Genomic DNA, 23,373 nt, shown 5'->3' on the forward strand with positions numbered 1-23,373 from the left:
AACACTTGCATTTGTCTATCCATAACAAACAGCCCGAATCTCCCAAAGCATTCAAGCTCCAGGCAAGTGTCCCTCCTTCACCCCCCCGCCCCCTGTGTGGTCTGTTGTCATATTTTTTGTGCATCTGCATGCTGCTCGGCTCCTGACAGACTAATCTCAGCTTCTTTCTTCATGAGGTATTTGTTAGTGTTGGCTCACATGTCTGATGTGTTCAGTCCAGACTGCCATAAACCCAGCGGGCTCGTGATAATAAAGCTGTTTTATCAGCTGATGGAGGTTCATTAGAGCCGCTGGAAATTGGGATGCTATGTTAATCGCTAATAGGTTTCAGAACCCCGCCATGAGAAGTCTACATGAAGTTCTAATGGAGCCTGACCGGATAGTTCTGTGCAGATCAGACCAGAGCCACACTAAACATCGCCTCCTGCTTTGGTTTTTCCATTATACAGTCAAAGATGTGTAACTCAAACATGCATGCTTTTATTTTGTAAAATTCTTTTATAAATGTTTGCTGCCTAAAGAGCATTTTTCATTTTTTTGTTGCATTTTTTGTCATTTTATTTAATTTTTTGTCACAGTTTTGCATGATTTTTCATAGACTGGACATTTTACTGCTTGTATCTGATGTCTCCAATTAATATCTGATGTTTATTTCCATTCAGTTTTAAATGAAAAACAGTACACAATACAATTTAGGAGGCAAATCCCTTCATGTTTTGCATAAATGACAGTTTAGTGCTGCGTTTCAGCAGCAGAGAGTGAAAAGTTCAAGCGTAGAGTCTCCTGGTCAGGTTGCACGGTTGACTCAGTGAAGGAATGCAGAAGCAGGGGATGAAGGACAGACTCACTGCAGAGGAAGGGCTTCAGATGAGGTGAAAGTGGCAACAGAAAAGTAGTCTACTCAAAAGGATTAAGACCTTTTCAAAAGAAAATAGATTTATTTCACATGATTTCCTGAAGGTTTAGTAAAGTTCTAGTCCTAATACCACTAGGATAGAGTATAATAGCTCTCCCTGAAATCTCCTCTTCATATTTTCATTCTAAGCACCTGGTTTTAGTGATAAAATGAGAGAATCTGAAGCCAGAATCATCTGCTTTTTGTCAGCTCTGCTGAGATGTGAGGCTCAGGTTTTTCCCAAAACCTTAACTTTGACATCAATTTTGCAAATAAAAGTCAAATCGCTTTAAAGGGGATTTTACCCGTTAGTTAGTGTCACAACATAAAGTGTCTTTCAGCTCATCTCTTTATCAAATTTAGTTTTAAAATTCCTTTAAAATAAAACACAAATGTGTTTTTCGGGATTTTGTTTAGGAGATACTGAGATTGTTGCTCTAACTAAATCAGAGGCTTAACTCAAGTTTTGGTCTCTCAACTTGAAAGTTACTATTTCTTAGGTGCTAATTGTATATATATATGTATATATGTGTATATATATATTAGGGCTGCCATGATTAGTTGACTAATCAACAACTATCAACTATTAAAATAGTCGACAACTAAATTAATAGTCGACCAGTCATTACTTCATGTTATATGGAGTCAGAGTGTAGTACAGTTGAAAGTTATAATGCCATTATTCTATCTATTTTGGCTAATTTAGTATTTTTTCAGTTTTTTGGGCTATCTTGGAGTTCAGCTAACATTTCAGCTATATGCTAGATATCTTTTCTAATTTAGGATTTTTTTCATTTTTAAGCTAATTTGGACTTTAACTATTATCTCTGTTGTATGTTAGCGTATTTGGCTAATTTAGGCCTTTTTTTTGTTTTGTGTTTAGGCTAATTTGGAGTTCAGCTAATATTTCAGCTGCATGCTAGCTATTTTTGCTAATTTTTTTTTTTTTTTTTTAGATTATTTTGAAGTTTAGCAGATGTTTCAGCTGTATGCTAGCTGTTTTGGCTAACTTAGGCTTTTTTGTTTTTTGGTGAATTTGGCATTCAACTAATATTTTAGCTGGCCTTTAGCTTCAGCGATTTTAGCTATCAATTTCAGCATCTTCATCTATCAGCATTAGCATTAGCATCTTCAGCAGTCAAATTCATCTTACAGCATTCACACTAGCATTATCACAGGTAATGCTATATATCTAGTTTTTAGTTAGTTTAAAGTTAATGATGGTTAAGATTAGAGCATGACCCGATTAGTCGACTAATCGGAAAAACTAATCCGTGATTAGTTGACTATTAAAATAATTGTTTGTGGCAGCACTAATATAATCTGGTTTAGCCCACTCATTGTGCTTCTTCTTCTCCTTTTCTTTTTTGTTTTAGTCTTGAATCGCTTGTGCATGTTGAAGAGGAAAAAAATCAGGAATTAGAGAAAACGGTTTATTTTTGTGGAAGCTGAAATGTTTGAGCAGCTCTCTCCTCCACAGGGCGAGCTGGAACGACAGCTCCTGCAGGCCAACCCCATCCTGGAATCATTTGGTAACGCCAAGACAGTGAAAAACGACAACTCATCTCGCTTTGTGAGTTTATGTTCTCTGTTTAAATCCTCATTTTTCTCCTTTGGACTCAAAAGAATTCAGGCGGGAAAGGAATTTATGTCTCTTTAGCTTTTCATAACAACTGGAAACATTTGAATTTTTTTAACCCTTTAACACCTGAGGCGTTGTCGGTGACGCTTAAACACAAAATGTTTAACAAACTGTAACTTTCCACTGTTAACACGATTATTCCAGTAGATTTTCCTTCAAAACCTAGTGAAATAATCGTGTTAACAATTAAAAAATTACGGTAAATCAAAAAACACAAACACTGGAGCTCCGGCGTTAAAGGGTAAACTTTGTGTGCAATTTTATTTCTCCATAAAATTATTACTTTTACTAATAAAAGTCTTTCTCTTTTTTAAGTTACAATATTGTGTTTAACTTTACAGAAAGGCCTGAAAAAGCTCTGAAAAGCTTCGTCTCTGTTTTTTTTTTATTTTTTTTTTGCTTTTCACCCAGCAGGATGCTACCTGCCAGGAAATAGTCTGGCACAAAACTCCTGCAAAACCACAGCTTCTCCTTTAACGTGTTGACTTTCAGATTATATATTCATTTACAAGCTTCTGAGGCTTTGATGGCTTTCTTACACTTTACGTGATCCGTGAAGTTTCCACATTTAATTATAACCGCAGAGGAAGCAAATATGAACTTTTTTTAATATGGGTCGATTTGAGGATTAATTTTCGTGTTTGTCTTAAATGTCTTCAGACTTCTATGAGGTGAACTGCCGTTTTGCAGTTTGTGAGACTCTTTACCACATTTCTTGTTCCTTTCAGCGTTTCTGTTTGAGTTAAACATGTGGTCACCATTAGAGGCGGCGATGGTGCTCAGGTCCTCATAACTCACTGCTGTGTCAGATTTGGGGGGCACACGCGTTCCCACATACTCCAACGCCGTTCTCTGCCAGGAAACCACAGACATGCCTGGAATTCTTTCTGACCTGTTAACCTGGCACTTCCTAATATAGGCATTTTGTTCCTCCCAGCATTTCTGTCATCTGCTGGAATCCATGCGGTGGTATGTAACATGCAGCTGTGCCCCGACCAAGGAGACAGAAAGCACACACACACTAATGCCTCCTTGCTTTTGTCACAGAAATCTGTTTTTGTTTTTTTTCTGCAGGGGAAGTTCATCAGAATCAACTTTGACGTGACGGGATACATTGTTGGGGCCAATATTGAAACCTGTATCCTAAGAGAACACAGAGCTTAAAGACTGTGACTGTAGAAAGCAGCGGACACACAGTTTACCACAAGAATCCACATCCGCTCTGCAGTTTCACCACATGAAGCTCAGAATTCACTTTGGGTTTTTCTCATTTTTATTTGAGTTGGTTATTTCTGATGTCACATAATAAGGAAAAACTTTAAGTTATGGAAATAGTTTGCCTCAGTATCTTGTGAAATAGTATCTTTTATGATTCAAACAAATACATTTTTTATGTTTTTTATTATAAATATTTAAGTACTTAACTGCTGGAAAACCTTAACCCTTTGATGTCAGATCTTTTGGAGAAGTCCAGGGCCATTAGACAGGCAAAAGATGAGAGGACTTTCCACATTTTCTACCGCCTGCTGGCAGGAGCAGGAGAGCATCTTCGAAGTGAGTCCAGTCCTTTGAACTGTAACCAATGCAGCACATTATACAAACAGTCTCCAAACATGCTGCAAAAACAGGACCTTAATGCCTTCACTGACTGGTCCTCTCTTGGTCGATTTAGAATGGTAAAGTGAGCGTTTCCATTGAGTGTTGACCATGAAGGTGCATGCGGGATGTAGACCGATGGCGTAGCTGTGTGTCATAACAGCACGACTACAGCGGTTCTCCATATTTGTGGATTCAGCGTATCTCCAGTCCCTAACCCCAACGAAAAGGGGGATTACTGAATGCAAAGAAGAACACAGCCGAAAAGAGGACAAAACTTTCAGTTTGGATCTTGGTTCGGGAGAAGCTCCAATCATGGATTTCATTGTGTGACAACAGAAGCTTTTTCTAGCATAACAGAAAAAAGATTTTTCTTGAAACAAAAGTCTTTTTACTTTCTTTAGATTCACTTTTTGCAGTGAACAAAGATTTATTGATAAATATAAAAAGTACAAAGCATTAAAATATAATAAATCAAAAACTAAAAAAGTGAAAATGCATTTAGGACTATCAGAGGACCGCATCAGCCTCAGTGGGATGAGAGCATCGAGTTGAAGTGTCTGATCATTTTTTGCTCTAATTACATTCAAGCAAAGCAGAACAAACAAGATGACATTTTTGTCTTTTCATGTACTGGTTGGTAGTTTGGAGGATTTTCAGATTTTCAGCATCAAACTGCAGATATTATTCCCACTGTTCTCCCAATCATTTACATTTCTTCAGCTTTTAAGCACCACATATTAAAGGATTTGTAGGATTCAACACTGTAAAAACAGAGAAATGATTGAATCTGCATTCATCGTCACGTCTTCCTTCAGCGGACCTGCTCCTCGAGGGCTTCAACAACTACCGCTTCCTCTCAAACGGTAACATTCCCATCCCGGGCCAGCAGGACAAGGAGAACTTCCAGGAGACTTTGGACGCCATGCACATCATGGGCTTTTCCCACGATGAGATAGTCTGTGAGTTCAGCTTCCAGATGTGCCCCGACACTGACTTTTTTTTGTCCTCCAAGAGGATGAATCACATTGTGTTCTGTCTGTCTGCCTGCTGCAGGCATGCTGAAGGTGGTGTCTGCAGTGCTGCAGTTTGGTAATGTCGTCTTTAAGAAGGAGAGGAACACGGATCAGGCCTCCATGCCCGAGAACACGGGTAAGCCCTCACACCGCGTGCGTTTGTCGTCACCGTGAGCGCCCAGATTTAAGGTTTCTGCTTTCCCCAGCGGCACAGAAGCTCTGCCATCTGCTGGGAATGAACGTCATGGAGTTCACCAGAGCCATCCTCACCCCCCGCATCAAAGTGGGGCGAGACTACGTGCAGAAAGCACAGACCAAAGAACAGGTTAGGTCTATTTTAAGTCTGAATATTTGATGGATCGCATCCCCAGATGTTAGAAAACTGTAAAACAAACCCATTATAACATAAAAAGACTCCAGAAACCATGAACGGGGAAGAGTCAAAAGTGTCCAAATTAGAGTTAAAAAAAAAAATCCAGGTGTAGATTTAATCTGCATGTCAGCCTTTCAAACATGAAAACGTACAACTTGAACTTCCTCTTTCTCCTTAAACTCATAACATATGTTGGACTTGTCATCTGCAGCATCTGGAAAAAGAATGATCTCTCTTGTAGCTCACAAATCCAACAGACAAAAACAGCTTCACTGTAGTTCTCCGCTTATACGTCTCAGCTATTATTGAAGCCTGATTGTAGTATTCCTACATCGCACGAAAGGCTGGGCCACATTACTGTTCTTTTTATACTTCTGGATGTTTTTTACAACTTTTGATTAAACATTTAACACCTGAGGCGTCACGGGTGACACATAATCTTTAATATACTGTAACTTTTCAACCATTAACACAATAATTCCAGTAGATTCTGAAGGAATCTACTGGAATTATTGTGTTAACAACTAAGAAGTTACAGAAAGTCAAAGAACATAAACTGTGGAACTCCAATGTTGAAGTGTTAATGATTTGCTCATTTTGATTAAGATTTGCTCACAAATGCTTTTTTCTTCACATTTTTTGTACTTTTTCGCCTCTTTGTCCTCAGCAGTCTTACACTACTAGGTTTTGTTATTTTAGTTTAGGGTTTGGTAGTCTTAGTTTTCGGGCGTTGTTTATTTGCTTTCTTTAGGTAGTTTTGGTTATCAGGGAGTTACTGACTCAGACGGTAAACATGGTTGGATCAGCAGTCTCCATGAACTATTTTATGTGTGGCCAAGGAACCACCATGGAGAGATAAAAGAGCCACATGTGGATCTGGAGCCACAGGTTGCAGACCTCTGGTGTAAACGTTTGAGTTTTTGTTTCCCCTCAGGCGGACTTTGCTGCTGAAGCTCTGGCCAAGGCCACATACGAGCGTCTGTTCCGCTGGCTGGTCCACCGCATCAACAAGGCTCTGGACCGAACCAAACGGCAGGGAGCCTCGTTCATCGGCATCTTGGACATCGCTGGCTTTGAGATCTTTGAGGTAAACCTGGAACAGACACTCAAGCTGTCAATCGGAGTCTGCAGAGGTCTTAACGGTTTTCCTCGTCTCTTTAGCTGAACTCCTTCGAGCAGCTGTGCATCAACTACACCAACGAGAAGCTGCAGCAGCTCTTCAACCACACCATGTTCATCCTGGAGCAGGAGGAGTACCAGAGGGAGGGCATCGAGTGGAGCTTCATCGACTTCGGCCTGGACCTGCAGCCCTGCATCGATCTCATCGAGAGGCCGGTGGGCGAGCGCACGGGCGTCCGAACGGGTTTATGTTCTGCGTAAACGTCATTCGTCTATGTTTGTCTCCTCAGAACAATCCGCCGGGGATTCTGGCTCTGCTGGACGAGGAGTGCTGGTTTCCCAAAGCCACGGACAAGACGTTTGTGGACAAAGTGCTGCAGGAGCAGGGAACTCACACCAAGTTCCAGAAGCCGCGCCAACTGAAAGACAAAGCTGACTTCTGCATCATCCACTACGCCGGGCGGGTAGGTGCTGCCGAGCAGACCCATGAAAGCAGGGTCTAGTTGTTGCTCTGCTGCAGGAACATCTGGTTCGCATTTCTTCAAGATGGGAGTCTTTGGTACCTGCTGGTTACACAACAAGCTCCGGCATCTGTGAGCAGAAACAACCTCCTCCAGATTTCAGAGCAGGCGCCGGTCGGTCACAGCACTGAGTCTGTCCAGGCTTCTGTTCTTATTTCCTCTCATCTTGACAAAACACTAAGCAGCTTCAACGTCATAGAAAAGCACCAAAACCAGAAACTATTTATATCAAGGTTCTTTAAATCTCTTCTCCACAACATGAAATCATTTTGACAAAATAGACATATTTACTAAGGAGGTAACGATTCGGTAAAGAACAGATTCAAACTAATCAACATATTCATCATTGCAGAAAATTTAAAAATGTGTGTGTCTCTTTCCTGTGCCTAAATTTAGAAAAATGCAGAGCTGATGTCATTTCTCCATGCAGGCTTGCTGTGAGTGTGCGCTCCTGTGTGTGTGTGTGTGTGCATCACGGACGGGCTGCGTGCTCTTCAGCTGCGCTCCCCTCCTAGGAAATTCCTGGAGCTTCTTCAGATTTAAAAGTTTCCCATAAGTCAGTCCCTTCAGGATTTTGTGATGTGGCAATCACAACTATTAACACAAACACAAGAAGAGCCGAGATTGGTTCCTAACCTTAAAACATGAATCGAATCGAGGCTTGACTGAATCGTTACATCCCTACTAGAAATTATTGATATCAAGTTTCTTTAAATCTCTTCTCCACAACACTAAATCCTTTTAATAAAATAGACATATCTTATTATCAAACGCAGAGGATCAGAAATATCCATGCAAAGATAAGATCTAAATTTGTTGTTTTTATGAATGAATCCTTTGACTTTTTCCTTTGTGCTCATAAATATTAATATTTATCCCCAAACAAGAAGCTATTACAGACATCAATCATCAGCAGACACTTCCAAATCCTCACATTAAATTCACTTTCATCCGTCGACTTACATGAGATTCTTACAGCCTGATCATGCAAACTCTTGGCTCACTAACTACATGCTTCTGTTTGAAGCTGGGATTCGCTTCACTAAATCACTTCTCTATGCTCACATTCTAGGAGGAACATCTTAGCTTAATTCAATTTGATGTTTAAACACAACAATAAATAACGAGGAAGAAAATGTGAGGCTTGAAAAACCAAAAGGGAGGTGATCATCCTTCTTCCTTTTGAACATGCGTTTGCTGGTTTGGGTCATATTTAGTTTGATCATTTAGGATTAGAAGATGCGTTATGTTGTGTACTCCTTCCTGGTATTACAATAAAAGAACGGCAGGTCTAGTCGAGTTACAAGTACTCTCACATGACTCTGTTTCTTTATGTGTTGTACGACAACACATTAGGGACAAAAAATCTCACAATCAATATATAACATTTGCTCATTAAAATGTCTTGAAATTGTTGAGGTTTTTTATTAAAAAGAAACTTTAATTCATTGTTTTGTGGAGTTTCTGTCCTCAGTTTAGGGAGTTTGCTCTGAATAATCATCTTACAATGTTTCATTTTTAATGTTGCATGTCCTGGTTGTGGGTTGTAGTAATGTCTGTGTCCGAATTGAACTTCTCACTATATAGTGGGTTCACCATTTTATAATCTACCATTACAAAATCGAGTGCATTGGAAATTTCCCAGAAGTCTTTGTGAAAAACTAGCGTCCATCAATGCTCACTACATTAACTAATATAGACCACAATGCATTGCAGTTGAACAATTTCAGCAACAACAAAAAAAAAAAACGCATTTAAATGTAATTTTTTTTGATAATACATCCACATGTTCATCATCAGAACACAGTGGAGTCACAACTAGACATCGTAAAATGTTCGTAAAATGTCATATCCGGTGTTAAGAAAAAAGTAAAGTAGTGAACATGGCGTCCGAACTGCTTTGAAGTCAGACATTAAGATGTTGGACAGGGCGGCTCAACCACGAGTGTGCTGTGTCTGCAGCTCACCACTCCCCCAGTGGATGGGTCAAATGCAGAGAACAAATGTCAAACATGGATGGACACCGATGACTTTTTCTTGTTATTTCCACTTGTGCAAATTGTTTCCTAAACTTAAAAAAAAACAGTAAATGATCAGAGAAGTTTTTGACCATATTTACTTTGCAGAACTTTTAATAAACCTCTTTTAACATTCTTCTTTAGTTATAAATGTGCTCCTTTTTTTGCCTTTGAGTGCCTGAAAACATTGTTATGTTAGAAGTTGTATATTTTTGTAAGAGCTAATTGACTCTCCACACTGTTTGTGAGTTCCTCTCTAATCACCGACGTCCTCCTCAGGTGGATTACAAAGCCGACGAGTGGCTGATGAAGAACATGGATCCTCTGAACGATAATGTTGCCACGCTGCTTCACCAGTCTGCTGATAAATTCGTGGCGGAGCTGTGGAAGGACGGTGAGCCTCTGACCTCCATGTTTGTGTTGCACAAAGCAGAGAAATATTCTTCTCCCCGGTGACAGCTTGACTCTCCGGCTTTAGCTGATGAACTAACGTCTCTCTTCTGTCCTCTCTCTGCTTCCCCTGACGGTCGTGTGTCTGTGCTTTCCTGTCTCCCTCTGCTGTCTTCTCTCTGTTGCCGTAGACATTCAGACGTTTCAGAGAGCCTCTTTCTATGACAATGTGTCTGGGCTCCATGAAGCTCCAGGTGAATGACAGGAATGTCTGTGCCCCTCCCCTCCATGCTGCTGCTCTCACAGCTCCTCCGTGTCCTCTGTCGCTCCGGCTTGCATGACTCCGCTTCTAAATGTATTGAAACTTTTTAGTAACGCAGGTGTTTGATTCAGGACCTTAACGTGTTCGGTAAGAAGAACATTTTCTGATTCAAAGTCACTCCAGTGATTCCTCTACGTGAGGCTTTAATCCCCGCTTAGACCATGAGGTGGCAGGTCCAATTTATTTATTTATTATTTACTAGTTTTGTTTTTAAAGCAATTTGAGGTCGACACCTAAATAAAACGGGCACACACAGTGAAAGTTGCTCGTTAACAGCTGGGATAGGCTGCAGCAACCCTCTGACACCCCAAAAGTCTTCAGTGAGTTCCCGAAAACGAATAGATGTTTCAGCTTTATGCAAAGTGAGGGGCTGGCGTTCAGGTCAACTCCATTTTATATTCATATAGTAAGTTGATTTTTTTTAAATAGAAACTTTTCTTTTGCTGTTTGTTCAAAATAAACCAAATAAAATTAACAGTTTTTTTAAGCAACAATTCAACTCTTTTTGGAAATGTGCTTCATAGTTGTGCTGCAGTTGTACAGATGGTGTCATGCACGCTCTTCCATGCTTTATCATCTTCAATCTTTGTCATTGTAGATTCTGACTTAAGACACCTCATACTGAAGTTCATTATTAGCTCTACTTTGTGAAGATATTAAGCAATCTTTTCAAAGAGGACAAAACCATAAAAATGGATTTAGCATTAGAGGACCATACACGTTTCATGCAGTAAAAATATGAATATTTACATTGTTACATGTTTACTAATCAGAATAATATATTTCATCCAGCTATTGTGACTGTTTTACAAGGAAAATCTAGATAACACAAAAGTCTGCAGCCATCCTCTCTGAGTGGATCAAAAGTCCCAAAAATAGTTTTTAGTGACCTAGTTAAAGATTTTTAAATGTTCTTGTGGCATTTTCTGATGATGGAGAACATATATAGAGAAAATCATGCTTAAATTAAAGCGTTGAATTAAAGAGTTGATTTGTGACGAAGAAACAAGCTCCCTGCTCCAAGCTTTAAGCAACAAGGAGGGGAAGGGGGGCAGGGTTGCTCTGCGCCAACATACAAACTTAGAGGTGAATTTCTAATGAACTGCTGCTCTGCAGAAACCATTGAATGATTTTTTAATTATTATTTTTGGTAAAAATGCCATAATTGTAAGTAAAAGACCAAATGTACAATAAATCAAAAGATTATCAGAGTGGGACTTAAAGCGTAACCAAATCCAACTTTTTTTGGCTGTTGACCTCTATAAATGATAATTTAAAATAAAATGTTTAATTCTTGAAGATGTAGTCAAAAACTGTATCTGTGCTGCCCCCTAATTGGGGTATTGCAGTTGAATTTTGTGATTGGTCAAACCATGTAAGTTTCAGAAGTCTGACATCATGATCTGCAGCTCCAGTAATGATAACAGTCCTGCCCCGCCCCTCTGACAGGATTTTCACATTTCATCTGTGGGTGGAGTCAGCCTCCATCTTCCCTGTTTGGTTACCCTTTAATCATTTTCAATTCAATTTGAGGAAATTCAGCAAACCATTCATACTGGAAACCTCCTGAGTTTGATAGCAGACAACAATTCTGCAAAGAAGATGAAAACAAACATCCATGAAGTTTTGATAACTTATTTGACACAGGTGATTTAAAAAGCAGTAACTAGAATAAAGGAGGAATCCCCCACAGATGCTATTATTTAAATTGATTCACAATTTCAGGAAAAAAACACAAAGTCAACACTTTTACCAAAAAGACCCTCAGACCTGCAGAAAACTTCAGCCTTTAACTCACTTTTATTCACATTCGAAGTATTTTTGAATTGTACATGAAAGTAGAAATGGATCTTTCCCTAAAAAAATACTTTGTATTGTCTCTCATTTTAATGGCCTGAGTCCTCACTTTTTCTTTATAATCAATGATTTTTTTTTATCAGAAAAGGGAAAAACCGCTGATCCCTCCGTTTAATTTCAGTGTGTTCTCTTTCCTCATGATTTTATCACACTGAGTCATCCTGATGCTCCTCTCAAACCATCTCCACCATCACTGCTCCACTCTGGATTCCTCATCCTGTTCTTTTCCACCCTCAGTGGACCGGATCGTGGGTCTGGATCAGGTCGCTGGCATGAACGAGACGGCCTTCGGTGCTGCCTACAAGACCAAGAAGGGCATGTTCCGCACCGTGGGTCAGCTCTACAAGGAGCAGCTGTCCAAGCTGATGGCCACGCTCAGGAACACTAACCCCAACTTTGTGCGCTGCATCATCCCCAACCACGAGAAGAGAGTGAGCGTCCGGAGACATGCCAGCTCTGGTGGACTTTTGCAGCTGGGTTCAGAAGGCTTCACTCATTCAATCTCCTTTATCCTTCCCCAGGCGGGCAAACTGGACCCTCACCTGGTTCTGGACCAGCTGAGGTGTAACGGGGTCCTGGAGGGCATCCGAATCTGCAGACAGGGATTCCCCAACCGCATCGTCTTCCAGGAGTTCAGACAGAGGTGCTAAGCGCTTCTGCTTCAGGAAATATTTTGTCTCTTTATTTATTTTTTCAAAAACTCACTTCTGTGTCCAGATATGAAATCCTCACTCCCAACGCCATTCCCAAAGGCTTCATGGATGGCAAACAGGCCTGTGAAAGAATGGTGAGGATGACTTCAGATTCACGTTTGTGCCGACTAGTGCTGCCACCAACGATTATTTTAAAATCATCGATTCATTTTTTCCGATTAGTCGACTTATCGGGTCATGCACAAAGTGGATGTAAAGCACAGATCTTAACCATCATTAGCTTTAAACTGACTTAAAATAAAGACAATGCAGATGATAGCTTATTTAACTTTTAATGAATCGTGCAGCCTCTGTCCTTCGTTAGATTCTGGTTTTAGAACAAGATCAAACCAGAAAAGCTGCATTACCCGTGATAATACTTTTTGCTGAAAGTAGTTGCTTAATTTGCTGAAGCTTTTTGCTGAAAATGGGGACACAATTGACTCTAATAGCTGCAGGGATGTACTGAAAATGGAAAAGCTATTTGCTAAATGTTAAATTTGCTAAAAGGCTGGAAATTACATCAAAGAACTATGAAAGAACGCTGAAGAATTTCTTAGCATTTTGTAGTAAAATTGCTTACAAATCCCTAATACATGCCAATTTTGCAAAAAAATATTTAGTGTGTTGCTTAAATATGAGCTCAAATCCAAAAAATCTTAGTAGATGTCAAATTAGCCAAAAAAGCTAGAACGTTGCTTAAATACTAGCTAAACACCAAAATAACCTAAAATTCCTCAGTAAACTAAATTAGTCCAAAACATTAGCCTGTTGCTAAAATAGAAGCTAAACACTAAATTAGCCTATAAAACCTAAGTAGATGAAAAAATTCGCCAAATACGTTAGCATGTTGCTAAAATATTAGCTAAACTCCAAATTAGCATAAAAAACATCAGTAGATGCCAAATTAGCCAAAAAGTTAGCACCTTAAATAGCCAAAAACATTAGCATGTTGAAAAAAATATTAGCTAAACTCAAACTTTTTTGAAAACTACTTCAAAATATCTTAAAACATAGCCCATGTATATATTTAAAGGCTTGTTTCTAATCTATTTAAAATTTTGAAATTTGAAGACTTTCTTATTCTTTTCCTATAGGGGCATATTTTGTTCAATGTTTCAAAAAATATAAAGTTTATGAATATCAACAATACAAGCAGTAATGTCCTGAACAAGTTGAACATTTTAAAACCAAGATTCCTGAAAGTGTGAGTTTTTATTAGCCAAAAATCGTACAGAAAGGAGGAGAATCACTATAGTGTGAATGCTCACTAAACATTCACACAATTAAACGAGATTAACATCTGAAGTAAGGAACTAATTTTCACAATAGATACATTTTTGGTATCACTGACTCAAATATAAAAAAGTGCGTTTTTTTGTGCTGAACGCTCACAACTTTGTTTAACTTTACTACACTCTGATTCCATATGATATAAAGTAACAACTAATCAACTATTAAATTAGTTGTTGACTATTTTAATAGTTGATTAGCCGTCGATTAGTCTGAATTGAACTCAACCCACACCATCTTCCTGCAGATTCAAGCCTTAGAGCTGGATGGAAACCTCTTCCGCATCGGTCAGAGTAAGATCTTCTTCAGGGCTGGAGTTCTGGCCCACTTAGAGGAGGAGCGAGACCTGAAGATCACCGACATCATCATCTACTTCCAGGCTGTTTGTCGAGGATATCTCGCACGCAAGTAAGAGTTCACCGAGGACTTCCTGCTCCTGTCGTCCGTCACATCTGACCACAAACTCCTGCTTGATGGTTTTAGGGCGTTTGCTAAGAAGCAGCAGCAGCTCAGCGCCCTGAAGGTCCTGCAGAGAAACTGCGCCGCTTACCTGAAGCTGCGTCACTGGCAGTGGTGGAGACTCTTCACTAAAGTGCGTGCAGACTCTACACCTTTTTGTTGTGGAGTGGTTTTTTGTGGTTTGTAAAATGTTGGAAGTGGTTCCTGCAGGTGAAGCCGCTGCTGCAGGTCACCAGGCAGGAGGAGGAGATGCAGGCTAAAGACGAAGAGCTGGTCAAAGTGAAGGAGAAGCAGATGAAGGTGGAGGGGGAGCTGGTGGAGATGGAGAGGAAACACCAGCAGGTCAGCCCCGAACGTTCACGTTTAAATCCAACTCTGCTGAGATGTTTCTCAGGCCTTTCGTCTGGTTTTTCTGAAGCTCCTTGAAGAGAAGAACATCCTGGCGGAACAGCTGCAGGCGGAGACGGAACTGTTTGCGGAGGCGGAGGAGATGAGAGCTCGCCTGGCGTCCAAAAAGCAGGAGCTGGAGGAGATACTTCACGACCTGGAGTCTCGGCTGGAGGAGGAGGAGGAGAGGACACAAAGCCTGCAGAATGAGAAGAAGAAGATGCAGTCCCACGTCCAGGTGTGGCTCCGTTCCAAACCTCAGGCAGCTGACGGTGCAGCTCTGTGCTACTCTATTTCTTCTCTGGTCTGTGCTTGAAGGACCTGGAGGAGCAGCTGGATGAAGAGGAGGCTGCCAGACAGAAGCTGCAGCTGGAGAAGGTCACAGCGGAGGCCAAGATCAAGAAGTATGAGGAGGACATTTTACTGCTGGAGGACCAGAACTCCAAGTTCCAGAAAGTAAGATACAAATTTACAAGCAGCTTTATAATTCTCTTCATTATAAAGTTTCTAAGTCTAAAACTGACAAGCTCTTCTTTAGGAAAAAAAGCTGATGGAAGACAGAATCAATGAGATGACTGTCATGCTGGCTGAGGAGGAGGAGAAGGCCAAAAATCTGGGGAAGGTCAAGAACAAGCAGGAAATGATGATGGTCGACCTGGAGGGTAAAGAAGAGAACCTCAAGACAGAACGTGAAAAACAAAAACGGTAAAGGTAACCGATCTGCTCTAATGTAGAGAGACTGAAGAAAGAGGAGAAGACCCGGCAGGAGCTGGAAAAGGCAAAGAGGAAGCTGGATGGAGAAACCTCGGACTTCCAGGACCAGATCTCTGAGCTGCAGTCGCAGATAGACGAGCTGAAGGTGCAGCTGTCCAAGAAGGAGGAGGAGCAGCAGATGATGCAGGCGAGGTAGGAGACGGTGGATCTCACAGAGCAGATCAGCACTGCTGAGCGGAACCACTTACGTAACTGCACCAGCTAAATATGGAAGATCTGCCCTCACACTGTGAGTCAGCGTGAAGGCATCAGGACAGGTGTGATACTGTAATCTAGGAGTTAGAAACTCTCCAGATAAAGACGACACAGATGTTTTAGTGTTGCAGCAAAGAGCCGATATAGTTTAGCTGCAGTTGTCTTTGAAATTCATGATAAAAAACCAAGTATTAGACACGTGCACTGCTGCCACCTAGTGGTGATTCAAAGAACAACACAAGTTCCCTCATAAAGACTTGACTCTGGTGATTACTTTTTTTTACTTTTCCTAAAAAAAAAGTAAAATAATATATGATATATATTATAAAGTAAATGTTTTTAAAGATTACAAAAATTCAGAATAGAATAAAACTTTATTGATCACACCTTGTTACCATGCCATAGCTCTATTAAAAACACCAGATAAATAATAAATAACACCAAACACGCTGAAAAAATTAAAAACAACAGTAACCAGAAAAGTTGCAATAATTGTGGTGTGAATGCTTTTTGCTGAATGTGTTTGCTAAAAAGCCATTTGCAACATGCTGAATTGGTTAAATTCTTGACATTTTCCTAAAAACAATGGTAGACTGCTGAAGTTTACCCAAAGTTTTTTAATTTTGAGTTAATTTGCTTAAAAATCCCCCAATAGATCAAAATTTTTCCAAAACAAAGTGTGCTGCTAAAAAATAGCTAAACTACAAATTATCCAAAGGAAAAAAAATGCAATTTTTTTAAACTAAATTTGACTTATGAACAAACCTTAAAGGGGTCATGCCATGATTTTCTTAAGCCTTTCAGAGTGAACTATATCCATGTATATGATCATATATATGTGCATTCTTCTAGCTTTGTGGATTATTTTGGCATTTACTAAGAGTTTTGGGCTATTTTGAAGTTTAGCTGATATTTCAGCTACATTCTAGCTGTTTAAGCTAATTTAGGCTTTTTTTTTCAATTTTTAGGACTATTTTGAATTTTAGCTATTTTTTTCAGCTAGATGCTAGCTGTTTTGGCTAATTTATGTTTTTGTTTGTTTAGTTTTTAGGCTATTTTGAAGTTTATCTATTTTTTCAGCTAAGTGTTTTGACTAACCTAAGTTTTTTTTGTTGTTGTTTAGGCTAATTTGGCATTTAGCTAATACTTTAGCTTGCTATCAGCTTCAGCGTTTTCAGCTATCAGCTTCACCCTTTTTAGCTATCAATTTCAGTATCTTCAGCTATCACCACTAGCATCTTTAGTGGCTAAATTCAGCTTACAGCATTCATACTAGCGTAATCACAGGTAATCATATATTTCTAGTTCATAATTATTTTAAAAAGTTACATTTTCTAAAGTTTTAAAAATGTACTTTTAGTGTGTTCATTAAATGTTTATCCGGTTCGCCCCGTGACCTAAGGTGTGTTTTAGATTTTGTCCCCCTGAGTGATTGAGTTTGACACCCCTGATCTATGTAGATGTGCATGTGAGAGGTAAAGACACACACCTCCAGTCTGTCCTGCTGTTCCTGAGGTAACAGTTTGAAGGACCTAGTTTGGGTTCGCTGAGTCTTTATAGTCGTTTCATTACATAACAGGTGTGAGGAAGAGGCCAACCAGAAGAACAACATTCTGAAGCAGGTCAGAGAGCTGCAGGCTCAGCTGTCTGAACTGCAGGAGGACCTGGAGTCAGAGCGACAGGCCCGCAACAAGGCGGAGAAACTCAAGAGGGACCTGAGTGAGGAGCTGGAGGCCTTGAAGACGGAGCTGGAGGACACTCTGGACACCACCGCAGCCCAGCAGGAGCTCAGGTCCCACACCTCACATCTCCCTCTAGTCTGGGACGTTGGGCCTGTTTCTGAACCTCCCTGTTCTTTCACAGGACCAAGCGTGAGCAGGAGGTAGCAGAGCTGAAGAAAGCCATCGAGGAGGAGAGCAAAAACCACGAGGCTCAGATACAGGAGATGCGGCAGAGACACGGAACCGCTTTGGAGGAGCTGTCCGAGCAGCTGGAGCAGGCCAAGAGGGTGTGAGCCCGTTCCATCGCCCCGACCACAGAATGGCGGGTCACTCTGTAACACACGACGTTGTGGTGTGCTTTCAGTTCAAAGCCAACCTGGAGAAGGCCAAGCAGAGTCAGGAGAGCGCCAACAAGGAGCTGTCCAGCGAGGTGAAGAGTCTGCAGCAGGCAAAGACCGAGTCGGAGCACAAGAGGAAGAAGCTGGAGGCTCAGCTGCAGGAGTTCATGGCCAGAGTCACCGAGGGGGAGCGGGCCAAGGGGGAGCTGGGGGAGCGCTCCAACAAGCTGCAGGTGAGCTGCTGGTTCAGGACTGAGGGTTTGGGTTGTTAGAACCATCAGTAACAATGTGAACCTCCAACAGACGGAGCTGGACAACGTCTCCTCCCTGCTGGAGGACGCGGAGAGGAAAGGGATCAAGCTGGCCAAAGACGTGTCTGGACTGGAGAGTCAGCTCCAGGACGCTCAGGTGTTGTGCTGCTCCTCTTTTTCATGTCAGTCCAGCTGGGTGGAATTAACCAGATCGACTGTTTCTTTCAGGAGCTGCTCCAGGAGGAGACCCGGCAGAAACTAAACCTGAGCAGTCGCATCCGCCAACTGGAGGAGGAGAAGAACGCCCTGCAGGAGCAGCAGGAGGAGGACGAGGAGGCCCGCAAGAATCTGGAGAAGCAGCTGCTGACCCTGCAGGCTCAGGTAGAGGCGTGTCCATCCGTCCGTCACTTCTCCTTCATACGGTTGCAGCTCTGATCTTTCCTGTGCTTGCAGCTTTCAGAAAGCAAGAAGAAGCTGGAGGATGATGCTGGGACGATAGAAGGTCTGGAAGAGATGAAGAAAAAGCTTCAGAAGGATCTGGAGCTGGCTAACCAGCGTCTGGAGGAGAAGACCATCGCCTTTGAGAAGATGGAGAAGACCAAGACCCGCCTGCAGCAGGAGCTGGACGACCTGACTGTTGACTTGGACCACCAGAGACAAATCGTCTCCAACTTGGAGAAAAAGCAAAAGAAGTTTGATCAGGTTGGTTCTCCTTGGTTTTCTGTAAAGTTCAGGGGAGTCATCTAACAGAATCGTCTTCATGTGCAGATGCTGGCGGAGGAGAAGAGCATCTCTGCTCGTTACGCTGAGGAGCGTGACCGGGCTGAAGCCGAGGCCAGAGAGAAGGAGACCAAAGCTCTGTCCATGACCCGCGCTCTGGACGAGGCTCTGGAGGCCAAAGAGGAGCTGGAGCGCATCAACAAGCAGCTCCGGGCCGAGATGGAGGATCTGATGAGCTCCAAGGACGACGTGGGCAAAAACGTGAGCGCAGCTGTGCGGCCGACTCCAGCGGTTTGTTTCCTCCCCGCGCCGCTAACTCCTGCTCTCTCAGGTCCACGAGCTGGAGAAGTCCAAGCGCACGCTGGAGCAGCAGCTGGAGGAGATGAAGACTCAGCTGGAGGAGCTGGAGGACGAGCTGCAGGCCACGGAGGACGCCAAGCTGCGCCTGGAGGTCAACATGCAGGCCATGAAGGCTCAGTACGAGAGGGACCTGCAGGGTCGTGACGACCAGAACGACGAGAAGAAAAGAGCTCTGGTCAAGCAGGTGCGTCAGTTTATTTCAAGAGTTAGATATGATGAAGCAGTGCTGAAGATCTGTGATGTTCTGATAGGTGCGAGAGATGGAGGCGGAGCTTGAGGATGAGAGGAAGCAGAAGGCTCTGGCTGTGGCTGCTAAGAAGAAGCTGGAGATGGACTTGAAGGACATCGAGGGACACATTGAAGGAGCCAACAAGGCTCGTGATGAAGCCATCAAGCAGCTGCGCAAGTTACAGGTGCGGATTCTGTTCACGTCGTTGACGATGTTAAGACTTCAGCTGTTTATTGACGGCGGCACGCTGCCCCCTACAGGCCCAAATGAAGGACTACCAGAGGGAGCTGGAGGACACCCGAGCTTCCAGAGATGACATCTTTGCTCTCTCCAAGGAGACGGAGAAGAAGCTGAAGAGCCTGGAGGCAGAGGTCGTTCAGCTGCAGGAGGTCAGGGAAGCCTCAGCTGAGATGGTTTGAAATGTTTGTCTTTAGGATCTAAAGGATCTTCTGATGTTCAACAGGACCTGGCTGCTTCTGAGAGAGGACGACGGCACGCCGAGCAGGAGAGAGACGAGCTGCAGGACGAGATCTCAAACAGCACCTCTGGAAAGTAAGACCATGACTGTGATGCACTAAGCTGATTCCTCGTCCGAATTGTTCCAGCAGTTTGAGCTGAGACTCACAGATTCAGGAATTATAAGGAAACAGATGAATTCTGCCCTGCAGCCGTCCTGGTCTGAGAGGACCAGAATGTTTTTGTAATTCTTCTGTCTAAAGCTGCATTCACATCAGACCTGTGTGGTGCGTTCAAGAACGTGCTCTCTGCATTCATCCGGTGGTGTTTCCACTGGACATGTAGGTCGTGGCAGGTAGGGCTGGGTATCAATAAGAACTTCCAGAAACAATTCGATTCACAAGAGCCTGAATCGATTTGATTCTGATTTTTTTCTGATTCTTTCGATCCTCTTAATTCAATTCAATTTGAGTTTACACATCTATACACATTTGCTTAGAAATACATTAATAATCTACTATATGTTTTGAATATATTTATATTAATCTGATACAGTTCACATTCTGTAAAATGTATTATGTGATTGTTAATAGTAAACAGTGTTACATAGATTCTCTAAAGGAGAAGTTCTAACAAAAATGTTCAGATCATTAACATTGTAAACATTGTTCTGCCTCTCCTGAGGACATTTCAGTTTGACCACTAGATGGCGAACTTGCTATAGAATTACACCTTATTCCAGAAGAAGAAGACAGTATGAGCAAAAAACAATGTTTTAGACCACAAATGGTTACTTTAAAAATATTTCCTTAAAAGAGTTTGTAAAATTCCTGCCTGTGAGTTTATAAAGATGTTCATTTAGTCAGCAATGTATGTTTAGGTCGACCGAGCGTTAGCATTAGCTGTCTTATTGGAAATTCCATTAAACGTTAGCATCAAGCTAGCGGATTTTAGCTTTCTGTGCTAAATCGATTTATATTTTTATGAATTGATTATTGATCTGTTGAGTTTCAATCAAATCAAATCGAAAAATCTATTGTATCAACCCAGCCCTCAGTGCTCATCTGCCGCCCACAATAGGCAGAAGCTTGGAGCGCAAAGTCACATTGGTGCAAATCCAGCTCCAGACTTTTTGTTTCCACAGCTCTGTCCCTATAAATGTCCATCTTGGAGTCCTATTAATCCATAATTCTCCTTTGTGATCATGTTTACAACAGTTGGTACTTCCATGTTTTGAAGTAGATGCTGCTCTGTCTGGGTCTCTTTCAGATTGGTTTGTCTCTTACCTCAGTGGAAGAACTTGTAACATCGCTGCAGATTCATTAACCTCTAAAATGGGAACCATATCTTGTGGCGTTGCTCAGGGTTCAGTTCTGGGTCCTATTTTATTCATTTTATACATGATTCCTCTTGGAAAACTAATAAGCAAATTTAGCCACATTTCCTACCACCTGTATGCAGACGACATTCAACTATATTACAGAGTTTAGTTGCTTGATGCAAATGAGCGCCCATGACTCCATTACTGTCTTAAGTTTAACTTGTAGTTTTTAGAGCCTTGCATGGACAAACGCCCAAGTACATCCCTGACCATTTAACCCCCTGCTCTTCAGTCTGGTCCCTGAGTTCCTCAAACCAAAATCTATTACAAATTCCAAAAAACTGCTACAAAACCAAAGGAGACGTTGCCTAAACATTTACTTACTGGTTAACAGAGACTTCTGTTCCCAAGGAAATCCAAAAATCTACTTTTGCCAATTCTTCTAAAAATAACCGATATATTGGTCACCTCCAGGCGACCAAAACATAAAATGGTTGCTATGGAGATAAAACCTAATGAAAAACCGCCATCTTGCTCTCTTCAGAGCGGCTCTGATGGACGAGAAGAGGAGGCTGGAGGCTCGAATCGCCCAGCTGGAGGAGGAGCTGGAGGAGGAGCAGGGCAACATGGAGCTGCTGAACGACCGCCTCAGAAAGACCACCATGCAGGTGAGCCGGACGGCCGGAGTTCTTCGGCTCCCCCTCTGAGTTCTCCCTCACCCCTCCCTCGCCTCCCCCGCAGGTGGACACCCTGTCCGCGGAGCTGAGCGCCGAGCGCAGCGCGGCCCAGAAAAGTGAAAACGCTCGGCAGCAGGCAGAGCGCCAGAACAAGGAGCTGCGGGCCAAGCTGGGCGAGCTGGAGGGCTCGGTGAAGAACAGGTTCAAGGCCTCCATCACCGCTCTGGAGGCCAAGATAGCACAGCTGGAGGAGCAGCTGGAGCAGGAGGCGCGGTGAGGAGAAACGCTCTTCTGTGATGAACCTCGACGTTCTGAAAGTTCACGCTCTCACAACCTGTTCTTCACTGAAGGGAGCGAGCAGCTGCCAACAAGATCGTAAGAAGAACAGAGAAGAAGCTGAAGGAAGTCTGCATGCAGGTGGAGGATGAGCGTCGCCATGCCGACCAGTTCAAGGAGCAGGTAGGGCTGCGGCCGCCGGCATTGCTAACAGACAGAGAGCCGCAGAGGTTCTAAGGTGTTTGTGCCTGCAGCTGGAGAAGGCCAACTCCCGCATGAAGCAGCTGAAGCGTCAGCTGGAGGAGGCGGAGGAGGAGGCCACCCGGGCCAACGCCTCCCGCAGGAAGCTGCAGAGGGAGCTGGATGACGCCACGGAGGCCAGCGAGGGTCTGAGCAGGGAGGTGCACACGCTCAAGAACCGCCTCAGGTCAGCGGGATGGAGACCCAGAGCTTTCATGACAACATGAAAACCAGTTTTGTCGAGGGCTGGGTATCGATTATAGTTTCAGAAACAATTTACAAGAGCCTGAATCAATTCAATTCCATTTTTTTTAGATTCTATCCATTCTTCAATTCAGTTTTGAGTTTACACATTTATACACATTTGTTTAGAAATTATTAATAATCTACCATAAGATTTAATTGTTTATAGCATGTGTTACTTGGTTTCTTAAAAGAAGAAGTTGTAACAGAAATGTTCAGATCATTAACATTGTAAACATTGTTCTGCTTCTCCTGGAGGACGTTTAGTTTGGCTACTAGGTGGCGATCACGCTATAGCATTACACTTTTTCAAAAGGAAGAAGACAAAAATAATATTTTTGACCAAAAATGGTCACTTAAACAAATATTTCCTTAAAAGAGTTTGTAAAAGTCAATTATGTGTGATTATAAAGATGTTCATTTAGTCAGAAATATATGTTTAGGCGATAAAGCGCCGTCCAGCGGCTGCTGCCCACCAAAATGAATTTCCCCCCCGGGGATTAATAAAGTATATTTGATTTGATTGATGTTTAGGTCGACTGAGCGTTAGCATTAGCTGCTCTATGGGAAATTCCATTAAACATTAGCATCAAGCTATCAGACTTTAGCTTTATGTGCTAAATCGATTTATATCTTGTATGAGTCAATTAGTGATTTATTAAGCTTAAATCGATTTTATTAAGTGTTGTTGTTTAACAGATTAAAGCTCATTCTGGCCCCTCCCCCTCACACACAGGCGGGGCGGTCCCATCAGCTTCTCCTCCAGTCGCTCCGGCAGACGTCCGCTGCAGGTGGAGGGAACGTCTCTGGACCTGCTGTCCGACGACGAGCTGGAAAACAAGATTACAGACAACAACGCCAACGAGACGCCCGCCCCCCAGGTGGAGTAGAAGACCCCCCACCCCTCACAACCGCACCGGACATGACTCCTCGTCCTCTGCGTTCACTCAGCGTGATTTCAGCTTTCCCTCAGCAGACACCAGCAGCTGGAC

General features: G+C 42.3%; 1 protein-coding gene across 4 annotated transcripts in view; it reads left to right on the forward strand.

Moving 5' to 3' along the window:
* The window catches only part of LOC112146111 (myosin-10), a 69,372-nt gene extending 46,101 nt beyond the window's left edge, over positions 1 to 23,271 (forward strand). Inside the window, exons 6-43 of one of the 4 annotated variants that reach the window (XM_024271767.2) lie at positions 33 to 62; positions 2,376 to 2,468; positions 3,612 to 3,675; positions 3,993 to 4,091; positions 4,952 to 5,095; positions 5,190 to 5,285; positions 5,356 to 5,474; positions 6,457 to 6,609; positions 6,684 to 6,857; positions 6,932 to 7,105; positions 9,460 to 9,574; positions 9,762 to 9,824; positions 11,987 to 12,180; positions 12,271 to 12,392; positions 12,467 to 12,536; positions 13,982 to 14,142; positions 14,218 to 14,326; positions 14,404 to 14,535; positions 14,612 to 14,818; positions 14,899 to 15,036; positions 15,119 to 15,242; positions 15,315 to 15,486; positions 17,129 to 17,341; positions 17,413 to 17,557; positions 17,635 to 17,841; positions 17,912 to 18,016; positions 18,088 to 18,240; positions 18,313 to 18,561; positions 18,628 to 18,840; positions 18,911 to 19,123; positions 19,191 to 19,352; positions 19,429 to 19,557; positions 19,632 to 19,720; positions 21,490 to 21,613; positions 21,687 to 21,895; positions 21,973 to 22,081; positions 22,153 to 22,325; positions 23,118 to 23,271. In XM_024271767.2, the coding sequence (XP_024127535.1) occupies positions 33 to 62; positions 2,376 to 2,468; positions 3,612 to 3,675; positions 3,993 to 4,091; positions 4,952 to 5,095; positions 5,190 to 5,285; positions 5,356 to 5,474; positions 6,457 to 6,609; positions 6,684 to 6,857; positions 6,932 to 7,105; positions 9,460 to 9,574; positions 9,762 to 9,824; positions 11,987 to 12,180; positions 12,271 to 12,392; positions 12,467 to 12,536; positions 13,982 to 14,142; positions 14,218 to 14,326; positions 14,404 to 14,535; positions 14,612 to 14,818; positions 14,899 to 15,036; positions 15,119 to 15,242; positions 15,315 to 15,486; positions 17,129 to 17,341; positions 17,413 to 17,557; positions 17,635 to 17,841; positions 17,912 to 18,016; positions 18,088 to 18,240; positions 18,313 to 18,561; positions 18,628 to 18,840; positions 18,911 to 19,123; positions 19,191 to 19,352; positions 19,429 to 19,557; positions 19,632 to 19,720; positions 21,490 to 21,613; positions 21,687 to 21,895; positions 21,973 to 22,081; positions 22,153 to 22,325; positions 23,118 to 23,271 (5,400 nt within the window). The remainder of the gene's footprint in view (positions 1 to 32; positions 63 to 2,375; positions 2,469 to 3,611; positions 3,676 to 3,992; positions 4,092 to 4,951; positions 5,096 to 5,189; positions 5,286 to 5,355; positions 5,475 to 6,456; positions 6,610 to 6,683; positions 6,858 to 6,931; positions 7,106 to 9,459; positions 9,575 to 9,761; positions 9,825 to 11,986; positions 12,181 to 12,270; positions 12,393 to 12,466; positions 12,537 to 13,981; positions 14,143 to 14,217; positions 14,327 to 14,403; positions 14,536 to 14,611; positions 14,819 to 14,898; positions 15,037 to 15,118; positions 15,243 to 15,314; positions 15,487 to 17,128; positions 17,342 to 17,412; positions 17,558 to 17,634; positions 17,842 to 17,911; positions 18,017 to 18,087; positions 18,241 to 18,312; positions 18,562 to 18,627; positions 18,841 to 18,910; positions 19,124 to 19,190; positions 19,353 to 19,428; positions 19,558 to 19,631; positions 19,721 to 21,489; positions 21,614 to 21,686; positions 21,896 to 21,972; positions 22,082 to 22,152; positions 22,326 to 23,117) is intronic. The other 3 variants (XM_024271768.2, XM_024271769.1, XM_024271771.1) reach the window with 3 other exon arrangements.
* The last annotated feature ends 102 nt before the right edge of the window (positions 23,272 to 23,373 follow it).

The sequence above is a fragment of the Oryzias melastigma genome, linkage group LG8, assembly GCF_002922805.2.
Source record: "Oryzias melastigma strain HK-1 linkage group LG8, ASM292280v2, whole genome shotgun sequence".
NCBI classification, from domain to species: domain Eukaryota; kingdom Metazoa; phylum Chordata; class Actinopteri; order Beloniformes; family Adrianichthyidae; genus Oryzias; species Oryzias melastigma.